The 13,478-nt window shown below is 38.7% G+C and overlaps 1 protein-coding gene across 2 annotated transcripts in view; it reads left to right on the top strand.

Annotated features, from left to right (window-relative positions):
* Positions 1–13,478, top strand: part of LOC140469212 (probable voltage-dependent N-type calcium channel subunit alpha-1B) — a 624,066-nt gene that overhangs the window by 226,647 nt on the left and 383,941 nt on the right. For both annotated transcript variants that reach the window (XM_072565528.1, XM_072565527.1), the window contains exons 4-5: positions 986–1,077; positions 7,136–7,288. In XM_072565528.1, the coding sequence (XP_072421629.1) occupies positions 986–1,077; positions 7,136–7,288 (245 nt within the window). The remainder of the gene's footprint in view (positions 1–985; positions 1,078–7,135; positions 7,289–13,478) is intronic.

The following is a 13,478-nucleotide window of genomic DNA, read 5'->3' as shown; positions in this document are numbered from 1 at the left end:
GGTTCCATTTTCCAAACAGGAGAAATTAGGACCGCAGGTGCTGGAGATCAGAGTCGAGAGTGTGGTGCTGGAAAAGCACAGCAGGTCAGGCAGCATCCGAGGAACAGGAAAATCAACATTTTGGGCATAAGCCCTTCATCAAGAAATTCCTAATGAAGGCCTTATGCCTGAAACGTTGATTCTCCTGCTCCTCGGTTACTGCCTGACCTGCTGTGCATTTCCAACACCACACTCCCGACTCCATTTTCCAAACATTCATACAATATGGTTTGCCCTCAAACTGATATTCTTGTGAATTGTCCTGATGAATGCAAAACAGAAAACTTCAATAAAATATATCTGTTTTTGGTAATATTTAAGTTTTGTACGACCGAACAACTGAATGTAAAGTAATGTAAGCATTGGCTCCAGTTCCAGCCTTAACCAACTGAATTCCTGAAACAGAACGTGTTTAACTGTTGCTGAGGACCAATTCCACTCCCAAAGTCACTCGGTATTTTTGTATTGGTTTTGTGTCAACAGCACCCTCAAGTGAACTTGTCAAATTCATCAAGAAAGCCTGCTAAGCCAACTCAGTGAGAAAATAACAATGTTTCTGGCAGCCAGCCAGAACGTATGAACTTTTCACAAGCATGGCTTGAAAGATATATTAAAGTAGCTTTTCTCTCGCTCTCTTCCCTCACTCACTTTGTCTTGATCTCTCATAAGGATTGAGCACATAATGGATTGAGATATATCAAGCCATTACCTAATTGGCATGTCAGTTCTGCAAAACTGTGCCTACCCAGCAGAAATTAACATAAAAGATCCATCAAACATAAAAATTTGAATAAATTGATCGGAATTTGTAAATGCTATCTATTCTTTTTAAGTACAATGATGTATTTAAGTACTGTGTATAATCTAAGCTGATTTTATTATGTTTCTGTGTGGTGATTTTACAGGGAAGTAAATATTCCAATCTTTATCTTTTATCTTTGCGCAGGATTTTAGCCACTGTTGGAACGGACTTTGATCTGAGAACATTGAGGGCCGTCCGAGTTTTACGGCCATTGAAACTTGTATCAGGAATTCCAAGTATGTTGAACAATTAGCTTCCATTATTTTTAAAATTTACTTTTTATGCCTAATGTTATAGGTCCTAGATTAACATTTTTATACACTTCTTTATTCATGTTAAAAAAATGTGCATTAAATGCATCTGTAGAATTTATCCCAGGGTGACACAGTAGCTCAGTGGTTAGCACTGCTGCCTCATAGCACCAGGGACCCAGGTTCGATTCCAACCTCAGGCAACTGTCTGTGTGGAGTTTGTCTGTTCTCCCTATGTCTGTGTGGGTTTCCTCCGGGTACTCCGGTTTCTTCCTGCAATCCAAAGATGTGCAGGTTGGGTGAATTGCCCATAGTATTCAGGAGTGTGCATGAGTCAGGGTTAAATATCGGGGAATGAGTCTGGGTGGGATACTCTTCAGAGGGTTAGTGGGCTTACTGGGCCAAGACACACAGTAAGGATTCTAAAGAAATCTAGTACTGTTGAATTTCTCCTCAGTCCACTCCTATTTCATGTTTACACACCTCCCATCAGTAATATCATCCAAAATCATACCATTTGTTTTCTCATGTAGATTGAGTACACTGAGCTGTACCTCACTAGTTTCTTGACTCCTCCACCCTTACTAAATTAGAAGACTGCGTATCTCATATTCAATACTGAATGAGCAGAAATATCTTCCTATGAAATATTGGAGGGACCAAAACAATACATTACTTACAGTGTGGAAACAGGCCCTTTCGGCCCAACAAGTCCACACCGCCCCACCGAAGCGTAACCCACCCATACCCCTACATCTTCATCTAACACTACGGGCAATTTAACATGGCCAATTCACCTGACCTGCACATCTTTGGACTGTGGGAGGAAACTGGAGCACCCAGAGGAAACCCACGCAGACACGGGGAGAATGTGCAAACTCCACACAGTCAGTCGCCTGAGGCGGGAATTGAACCCGGATCTCCGGCGCTGTGAGGCAGCAGTGCTAACCACTGTGCCACCGTGCCGCCCACAATAGATTTTTGTTCAAACATAATCCCCTGGTAACTGCCTCCACTTCTGTTCCTGTCAACAGTCCAGGGTTAAACCTGTTAAAGATGAACTTCTGATCACAAATCCATGCCTTTTTAAGACTGTCTGTTTCCTCCTGCCCAGCATTGCCTGATGTTGCCTCTGTCTTAGATCATCCACTGCTAAAATGCTGTCGCATACATTTGTTACCTTTTGACTTAAATATTCAGCACCTTATCATTGGTCTTCCATATTGTATGCTTGATTAATCTGAAGTCCTGCAAAACACTCGTGCTTGTATCTATCTATTTACCAACAAACCCCGTCCTCTCTGATTTACATTGGCCCTTGTTCAACCAAAACCTTGATTTTAAAATTTTGAAACATTTATACATTAAAGGCACTAGACAAATGCAAGTTGCTATTATTTTAAAGTCTCCAAGAACACTTGTTTATTATTGACACTAGAATATCAAGGTAAAATCTATGATGTACCATTATATTCCAAAACTTCTTTTTTCCCAGTGGTCACTACTTTTCATTATCAGTAATAGTTTTCAAACAAAAGTAACCCATTAGTAGTTCTTTTGTCATTGCCTAATTCTATTGTGTTTAAACTCTTAATCATCCAAAACATAAAAAATGCACAATTGCATGTTGTTAGAAATCATTTGTGAAGGTGCAGTGAATCTCTTATTGTTTGGCCAGTTGATAGTTAAAATACAAAACTCATTAACATCTTTTCCTTTTCACCTTGGTCAAATTTAAATTCCTAATTATTTATATATTGTTCAATTATTTGCAAATTGAATTCTTCTTGTAGCATCCTTTTCACTCTGCTAACTGCTTTCAAAATTAAAATGGAGAAACAGGAATGCCCACATTGTTGAGACACATTATCAATGATTATCAATGAAACTTCATTTCCAATCTCTTTATGCGTTGGATCTACCTTTTTCAGTAACACTCCATGGAAACATTTTTTTCCTCTCTATGACATAATATATTTGAATTTTTAGCCGCTCCAGACTAATTTGCATCCGGCTTCTTGGCTGCTACCACAGGCCAGGAGCAAGCAAGCACTTTCAATGTTAGAATTTGAAATAGCATCTCTAGTTGAGCCCAGGAGACCACCATCTGTTCACAGTACTTCACTAGGGAAGGAAAACGTGTCTGATGCATGGGAACTTGTTTGTCTTGGGTCTATGTTTGAATGATGTTTGGTTCTGAGAATGGATAAAATATAACAGAGCTTGCTTCCTATATATAATTGCCAGCAATGTGGCTCAGATAATAACTGCAAATGCATTGATCAACAACATTTTGACTAACAACGTACATGCGCTCTCATTACTTCCAATGGCATACTAGGAAATAATTAAAAACTACCCAAGCCTGGAAAGTTTTTATTCACTTATCTGGGCTGAATACGAATTTGGGCTCAGAAGTGAATGGTTAGTGTATAACTGATGGAGCCCTCCCCAGTTTCACTTGCATTGTTTTCTACATCAACAGCAAATTGCATTTGTATCCCAGCCTTAATGCAGTAAAATTACCCAACATGCATCAAAGGAGCATTATTGAATACATTTAAGACCAAGCCACATATGTTAGTGGGACAATTGACTGAAAGCTTGATCAAAGAGGTAGGTTTTAAGGAATGTTCTCGAAGAGGAGATGTAGAGGGGTTTTGTTTCTGACTGAAGCAGGTGAAGACAATAGCCACTAAAAATACAGCAATTAAAATTGGATTGTTCTAGAAGTCAGAATTGGATGAGTATATATTGTCAGAGAATTGTGGGCATGGAGGAGGTTACAGAGATAGAAAGGGGGGCAGGCTATTGAAGGAATTGAAAATGTGGCTGAGAATATGAAAGTTGAGGCACTGTTTAACAGAAAACCAGGTTAGCAAGCTGAATGTTGATGGGATGGAAAGAGGAGGAAATTATGGATAGAAAGCAATACAAGGGAATGAATAGTGGTTCTGTGGTTACTGGAAATAATGAGGCCATGTGGGATTTCAATATTGGGCAGTTGTGAATTAATTTAGAAAGATTGTAGGAAGGAGGGATTTGAATGAGAAAGAGCAAGAAGAGGTGAGATGTAGGTTTAAATCACCAAAGATGAGAAATAGTTTGGTACAGAAGTTGAGGGAGAGAAGCAGAAAGATAGTTCTGGCCAAATTTCAGTAATGCCTGGGAGGGGCATCCAGAACATGGATTTTAAATGGGAAGTGTATGCGACAGAGATGCTCAGAGAGTAGGGAGAACCACCAAGGTGTGATTTGGACATCAGGGCTTTTCCAGAAGAATGATAATTTGAACTGGATGAATGGTGGAAAGGTGGCGTTGCTTTGTAAAAAGAAAATTATCAGCCCCCTCTCCTCACATCTATCAAGGCCAGGGTGCCTATATAATCAGTCACAGGCAACTCTTGAATAACAAGGGACTGTGTTCACAATAGAATGTATGTTCTGGAGGGAGATGTGGAGAGGATGATGGTCAACAATCAGCTGGTAGAGTACACAACAATGCCACGAGGTACAGCAAGAAGCTCAATGATGATATAAGGCACAGTCGGGCAAGATGGCAGCAAAATTCTCACTTGTGACACATAGACCCCAATTTTACCTCCATGGAAATGGGTGCCCTTTTACTAGATTAACAGCTAGCCTTTGTTCTCAGCTCTTTTCTAGTGGTAACCCACTACAATGTCTTATTACAGTTTAGTGCCATTCACTGATTCCCACCCAATTCCTTGCTCAGCAGTTGGTCACCCTCTCCCGCAGCAGACTTGTTTAACAAGCTAAATACAAAACTGCCTACCAGCATATGTTGCAGCCCTAGGACTTCTGCTGTAGGGAATTGGAATGCACAAGAATTGCAGTAATTTAAAATCATTCAGGGGATGCAGACATCACTGGCCTGGTCAGCATTTATTGCGCATTCCTAATTATCCAGCGGGTAGTTTAGAGTCAACTACATTGCTGTGGTTCTGAGGCACATGTAGGTCAGACCTGGTGAGGATGGCCATTTCCTTCCCTAGAGTGAACCAGATGGATTTTTCTGACAATTGAGAATAGTTTCATGGTGATCATTAGACACCTAACTCCAGATTTTATTTTCACATTGAATTCAAATCATGGAGGGATTTGAATCTAGGGCCCCAGATCATTACTGGGGTCTCTGGATTAATAGTCTGGCAATAGTATCACTAAGCCCTCACCTCCCATAATGCAGTGAAATCAAGAATGCTGTACAGCTAATGATTGGGACTTATGTAGGGTTATGGAATGGGTTTTGCACCTGGTACAAGTCAGAGAAAGGCTGCAACTATGACCATCTATGCCTGTGTCTGCTGAAAGGCAGGATCAGACAGCCCTTGTAGCTGCTAAAGCCATGAGAGAAAATCACCCCACCGTTATCCAATTGATTTTGTACTTTCAGACTTTATGAAAACAGAACATCTGTCATATAGTTAGTGGAGTTCAATGCCATTTCCTAACTTGCAGGCTGACTTTAGCCAGGTAAAATAATTCACCACAGGAGCTGTCAGAACCCTGTCTGCTCTATCGCGGCTTTTCAAATTCAAACACACATGAATCATCGTTAATCCTTAATAATCAGTCACAGTGCTTTGATTAAATGAACACTCTGAAGTCAAATATGGTTAAAGATAAGTCTAGCCTGAATAAGGAGCCTCACATGATATACTCCAGTGCTTCACAGGACATGAGATCAATCCCCTCCTGATATGCTAGTTACAATGAATAAAAGCAAACAAAAAAAGATAGTGGCTCAAATGTTATATGCAGAAAATGAATAAGGTTCTATTTTGAAGCAGTTTGTACCATACAAAAGTTGTAGGTGCAAGCTCTAGTCAAGTACAACGAGATGTCTATTAGTGCTTGTGCTCAGATTTCTATCACAGAATGGATCTGTGTTTGGTAAGGTAATGCTGCATTCAATTTATGCATGAACTGATTACTTTGGATAAAACGGCCCTTTTGCCTCATAAGGTCAGATCAGTGCTATTGTTTCTATCCATGGCATATAAAGGAGAATATTTAGGGGAGAATTAATTATACTTGCTGAAGTAACTCCACAGAGGCTAGCATCCTGTCACCAAGTCGCTCTTTATTTACACATGGAGAGTCCTTGACACTGATCTAGCTCCCTCAGAGCCAGTTGTCATGGTGAACTGATGTCTGCCACTGTGGTAAATATCTGTCAGCCAGGGCTCTCTGATTGGACCAGATTAACAGACCTAATCAGGGAACTCATATTCTGTGAGGTCCACCTAGCTGACCTTGTTACAGTCACTATACTTCTCTCCTTAAATAAGAACAGCATTCATTATAACATACAGTTTTAATCTTTCTCGTAGTCACTTGCTGAAGTCTGTGCTGGGGAAGTCTAACATAGTGCATTTCTTTCAACATGATTATATTCTATTTCTCCAGTTTTGGAATTAACTCCCACGTGTAAACATTGAAAGTTCAACAGAAATATTAAAACCAGAGTTGCCAGCATTTTCATTTTAAATTTCTTTTTTTTTTGCATCTCATTTAAAATGGGCTTCAATCTTTATTCTTATAATTACCTGCAGAGTATTTTCGAAAGTATAACTTTTGAACAGTAATTGCAAGTTATATTTCACGGCCTTTTTGGATGGAGAGATATCCATGAAATATTTTCTCATATGTTCTCTGTATTTTGAATTTATTTGTATTTGATACATTCTGATGGAAACATACATAGAGATTAATTTCCTTTTCAGCACTGTATTCCACAATCACCAGTATCTCGGTTTAATTGTGCCTGTGAATAACAGACTTGAACATGTAATTTTAAATCAAGCATGTTTTTCAATAAGATAAATGCAATTTGAATTGACTGAGCAGCAAATCAGCTGATATAGGATCCTAGGAATAGACTATTCATCCCTTTGAGCCTGTTCTGTTATTCACTCAGAGAACTCTGATCTGTACCATAGCTCAGTCTACCTGTCTTGGTTTTATAGTCTAAGCTAAGTCCTAGCAAAATCTATCAATTCCTGTCTTCATTCAATCAGGTTTACAAGTCGTACTGAAGTCGATCATGAAGGCGATGGTGCCATTGCTTCAGATTGGGCTTCTCTTGTTCTTTGCGATTGTGATGTTTGCCATTATTGGTCTGGAATTCTACATGGGAAAATTTCACCAAACCTGCTTCAGTAACGAAACAGGTAAGGAAACATATTGCTACTTTGGAATGATGCTGTCAGATTTTACAATGCTGTTACTTTATTATTGCAATCCAGAATAGTGAAATAGCAATTTTAAAAAAATGTTTCCTTAATTTCTAAATTTCTCTGATGCATCCAGAATTGGAGCAGTTTCTCAATACCTCTCATTGAATGATATCTTCAATAATTTTTTTTTGGTTAAAAACAGACCACTTGCTCTTTGGTTTAAAAATACAAGCATTTACAAAGAACCCCTTGTTGAGTAGGGTTGAGTAGCACAAATGATGTACTATTTGAAGCATATGCCTTTGCAAATACCTGATATAAAGGATTGAAGTATGGAGGTATGTGACTCTTTGACATCTATAACAGTCAGATTAGAAAACATATTTAAATGTAACAACAGTGATTCTAGATCTCATTTTCAATATTACACAAGTTAAATTGAATATACATTAAAGAATCAAATCTATTTTCTAGCTACAGTGGTAGAGAACTTTTTAAATTTTAATCATGCTTACATGTGTTTTTTTTATATAAATGATCATATTCTGCTTTAAGCTCAGTGACAAAATTGCTGTGTAAATGTTTTTGCTATGGCAGATGGAAAGCTTGGTTCCATTCAATGTGTTCCCCAGTTTAGTTACTGGATTTCCAGGCAGGTTATTGTAATGTTCCTGGAACTGAAACTGTTTATAACACTTTCCAAAACACCACAGTACTTCTGGTAAATTAATCAACTAATTACTCATTTCATTTTCAGAAGCTGGAAAACTTGATTCTGACATGTAATACTCCCATTGTTCAAGTTGGAAGTCACCTCTTGTGTTATTTGCACGTTTTCAGGAATATTTGATTAGATTGTAACAGTTCACCCAATCCTATTGAAAATACCTTTTGGTGCTAACTTAATAGTGGTGAAATGCTAGAGGCCAGCAGGTATTGCTATGAGTAATAGCAAGTTTCGAGGGATTTATACATTCTTTCATCAGTTAAAATCTTGTTCTTTTCTCAGTTCATTCAGTTACTCCATGGGGTGATATGATTTATGCATTTAAGTTAGTAAAGGGACCAGATATTGGAGATCATGGCAAGCTTTTTGATGATGGCCTGGGCAGTAAATCACAAGGATGTGGCATGTGCTTAAAAATGTATGTTGAAAAGGAGGTGCAGGGATGTAGCAATAGAGAAGGATAAACAGCTCAATTGAGAAAGTAGTTCGTTGATTGTTGCCAGTTTTAAAAACAGGCTGTCTAGAGGGCTGAAAAATGCAGTCAGTTTTGATTCTTTCAAATGCATATTAATTCAGTTACTTCAGAGAACCATATATTGGATACAGTGTGGGAGTAATATGAAAGTTGATGCTAAAGGTGCAGACAGCATAGGAGAAAATTAGATCTTCAGTTCTTAAACCTTCCCACCTCTGCAGTTTTCCTAATTTTATGTCTAAGACTGTGGTGGGCAAATTGATAGATGTTGATTGCTGTAGTAGGTCAGGAAATCCCATTATTGACGCATCATGTCACAAAAACCAAACCAGGTGGGCTGTGCTCTTTTATCATCTAGCAATTTAAATAATATTTCTTAACGATGTGATTATGAACATTCATAATACCCCATCTAGGCACTTCTGATCTTTATCTCTATTGTTGTAAATGGATGGAGATAATGTTTCAATCCATGTTTGTATTTAAACAACATATCTGAAAAGCTAACAGAAGGAATTCAACAAATCAGGCACACAGACAGGCCATGGGCCAAGGAAAAACTGATTAGTTTTTCGATAAAATCCCAACACAGGTTCTGGATTTTTAAAATTAAGGTTGTTTTATTTAGAATGTTGTTGATTGTTCACATTTTGACAACTATCTCAAATTCCACCACAAGAGCCGAGACAGAGTTTTCAGAGCAGATTGATGGGTGTGGACTGGCCTGAAGCCTCTTCAGTGAGATGGAAGCTCTTCACAAAATATGTATTTATTTCTGCTTTTGGCATTGGACTATTAACCAGGCAGAGACAAATCTCAGTTGTGCTGCAAATTGTAATAAAGTTAAGACAGCATGGTTGAGTTATGCACTCTACTGAATGCTCTCTTTCCTTGATAAAAATTAAATTTAATATTCTGAAGTAACTCTTGTAAAGATTGAACTGGCAACAAAAATGGTCATCAAAATCAAATGGAAAAAAACTTCTTGAAGGAAGAGAAGGCTTAGTCGGTATTTGACTGTGACTTCACCAGAATCAATGAAATATATGTATCAGAATTCTATTATGAATTGTATTTCTAAAATACTAGCCTAATCTTTCTCCTGCAGTTCTTATTTATACTGCTGTATTGTTAAATTCAGTTGCTTTTTCATACTTATAGTGCAATTGCATATACAATTTTTTGGATGACATTTGAGTTGATGTCTTTAAATAATATTCTATTTCAGATAAAAATAAGTTGTGCACTGAAATACAATTCATTATGGCTTTTAACAGTCACAAAATTCTGAGTACTCAGTGGAAAAGTATCTTAACCTCCAGTTCAAATAACAACTATGAAGAATCATGTTTATTCATTCAATAACGGGATGGCAAACATTACCAATTAATGATATTTCATTAATCTGAGCACCTTGTGATTTGATGAGACCTGCAAGATTTTGAACTGTGGCCTTATTGTTCTAAATGAGAAAGGTACAATGGTTCAGTGGTGTGCACTGCTGCCTCATAGCGCTAGGAATCTGAGTTTGATTCCAGCCTCGGATGACTGTTTGTGTGGAGTCTGCACATTCTCCAGTGTTTGTGTGGGTTTCCTCCCACAGTCCAAAGATGTGCAGTCTAGGTGAATTGGCCATGCTAAATTGCCCATTGTGTTCAGGGATGCGTAGGTTAGGTGCATTTGTCAGGGGTAAATGTCGAGCACTGGGGTAGGAAAATGGGTCTGGGTGGGTTGCACTTTGTGGGCCAAATGGCCTGTTTCAACACTATAGGGATTCTATCAATAAATGGAACTCAATATTACTAATTCTTATCATGAACTACAATATCATATGTTTCTCAACTGTATCCTGCATTTCTAACAACAGTACTTTGTACAAAGTTACTTCTGTTACGAGAGTAATCAATTCCAGTTCGTCTTGGCGAGAAATATGGCTATATGTACACCACAGTTTCATTATTCCTGTGTCAAACCTATTGCACTAGCAGCTTTTAAGGATAAAGAAAGAAACAGAAGATAGAGGGAATAGGTGAATTTGATAACGATAAAGAAGGATAAAGATAAAGTGACAGCATAGTCTTTTTGGACTGAAGGGCCTCTTCTGTACTGCATGATTCTATGAAGGACAACTAAAGAAAAGAAAAAAAATGCATTATTTGAGATGAGCAAGAGACACAAAAAAGAATGATCAAACTTCACATTCAGCATTTTATGCACAAGAATGAGATGAAGTAATTTAACTTGTTTCATTTCAGAGCCAGAGAGGTTGATTGCCATTTAGCAACTAGAACATTGTTAAAAAGGTCAAGCAGCAGCTGTGGGGAAAGGAAAAAACAACAGAATTAATGTTTCAGATTGATCACGCTTGAGGTCAAGCATTAACCTGTTTGTTCTTCAATCTGCTGAGTATTGTCAGCATTCCCTGATTTTGCTTCAGATTGCCAGAATTTGCAGTAATTTGTTTACTAAATAGTTTTCCATTATAAAACTTTTATTTGTGAAGTCCATGTTTTAACAACTTAAATTGCATTATTCCTGGTTAAAAATGTGTTGCAAGCTAGATAAATATTGATTCCAAAATGTGGGCAATAACATTTTACTTAATGCAAAACAAACTCCCTTGATATTACACATGGAGAGTTGAAATCAAGTCAGTGGTCTTCATGTCAAGAGGATTAAGAAGTAGTGCAGGTTGGGAAAAGGAGGATAGAAATACAAGGAAGTAGGGCAGGCCTGGAGAAAGAGTGGAGAGGAGAAAGAATGAAGGTGTGATGGGGAGCTGAATATGAAGACGGAGAAGGAAAAGGGGAGCCAGGACAGGGCAATTGACGAAAGTTGGAGAAAAGGGCCAACAGAATACAACCATTGATAATACTGAGAAAAGACACAACACTCTCCTCATAAACATGCTGGTTTTCCCCTTAAATTGGGTTTATTGTGAATTGTTCTAATGGGTACAAGACGAAAAGGCTTCAACTAAGTGTGTCCTTTTTCAGCAATACTCAAGTACTGTTCCACCAAATAACAATCATTGGTGCAGGGTTCTGGACCAAGGCCTGAATCTTCACTGGATGGGGTGAGGAAAAGGATGTCATGGTGACATGGAAGGAAGATAGAAGGGAGGATAGGAGGGGATGCTGAATGGACCAAGCATGAAGGATAGAATGCAACAATGGATGAGGAAGGGTCTGTTTTGAACTCAAAGTCAATATGTCTCTCAAGGGCTGAAGTTTGAGTGACTCAATTTCACCCCAGAGTTTGATCTGGAAAGGAGAGCACATGTTTCTGATATGGAAGGGAATGTGACTGAGTAAGTTTTTTTTTGCGTGTTTGTTTTGAGTTTATTATTGGTTGGACTTTAAACAGCGAAAATATCATCAGCTGAGTTTCGAAGATCACGATGGTCAGCAATTATCCTTAACTCCATATCTCTTGGCTTTAGCTGAATAAGAAAGGGACATGTTCTTTCAATAATATCATACAGAATATTCTGTCTGTACTTACTGCAAAATTAAAAACATCCATTTTCCACTGAAAATTAACCAGCAAATTATGCACAAAATCTGACAAATGCTCAAGGTCAGAGCTGACCATTCTGAAACAGAATAGGAAAATTGCCCATGTACTGCAAGAATCTGCTTTTTAAATTGGATGGTGCAATTTAGGGGTTACATTAGACTGTGCAGTGTTAATTATGTATAAATTGAGTGACCTTTGGATTGCATAGAATCCCTACAGTTTGGAAACAGGCCATACAGCCTGACAAATCCAGACAAACCATCCAAAGAGTATCCCGCCCAGACCCATTCCCCTACCCTATTACGTTGTATTTCCCCTGCACCTAATCTATACATCTGTGAATACTGTGGGCAATTTAGCATGGCAATTCACCTAAGTTGTACATCTTTGGATTGTTGGAGGAAACCCACACAGACACAGGGAGAATGCACAAACTCCACACAGTTGCCTGAGTCTGGGATCCACCCCAGGTCCCGTGAGGCAGCAGTGCTAACCACTGAGCCACTGTGCTGCCGTAGTATTTAAGTAGTGGATATTAACCAGAAATTCATTGTGCTCCTATATATGGTACGAGACTGAAACTATGGTTGGATTTGGAAGTGCATGTCTGTAATATGTATCAAAGTAAATAAATGTTTGCAAGTCTAGAATGCTTAGGTTTTGGTCTTGCCCTTCACTGCCTGACCATCAGGAACAGAAAAGTTAGCGCTGCTCTGAAAGCATTTCATTGATTAAAAACTTGACAATGGAACTGCAGAGGTGCTGGTGCACTTCTGACAGCAAATGGGCAGGATGCCACTTTGGTGAAGTGGCTTGTGTATGCAGCTGGCAGGGGCATAGAGGTTATGATATGAATTTTCTGACACCTTTAACTTGACACCTGAGATGTCATGTCCAAACATGATGCTATTTTCAATGAACTGTCTAAAACTTGAAATGCTAAAAATGATGTTAAACAGGATAAGTATCTCTCACTTAAAGGGATTATGGATTACTTACAGATAGTTGCTGAATTATTTCTTTTAGTTGCTTATATGCCCCTGTTTGCGACTTGCCTTAGATTTGAATATTTTTTAGTGGTGTGACTGACTGATGGACTTCTCTATTTAATTGAAAGCTTGGGCTGAACCAAGTTGCTTACAGGCACGGTTGGCACAGGGTTTATTTTGGATTTGAGAACGAGTGAAATAATGAAGAAAGGTCACACAACAGGACAAGCTGCTGGAGGAAGGAAGGGTAGGAAGGGGAAGCCATATCCACTAAAATATGGCGGCATGGTAGTTCAGTGGTTAGCTCTGCTGCCTCAGCACCAGGGACCTGGGTTCAATTCCACCTTGGGCGACAGTCTGTGTGGAGTTTGCATGTTCTCCTCATCCCTGCGTGGGTTTCTTCCCACAGTCGAAAGATGTACAGGTTCGGTGAATTGGCTATGCTAAATTGCCCAAAGTGTCCAGGGATGTGCA

The sequence above is a fragment of the Chiloscyllium punctatum genome, chromosome 49 (assembly GCF_047496795.1).
Source record: "Chiloscyllium punctatum isolate Juve2018m chromosome 49, sChiPun1.3, whole genome shotgun sequence".
Classification (NCBI taxonomy): domain Eukaryota; kingdom Metazoa; phylum Chordata; class Chondrichthyes; order Orectolobiformes; family Hemiscylliidae; genus Chiloscyllium; species Chiloscyllium punctatum.
This window is presented reverse-complemented; position numbering and strand designations above follow the sequence as displayed.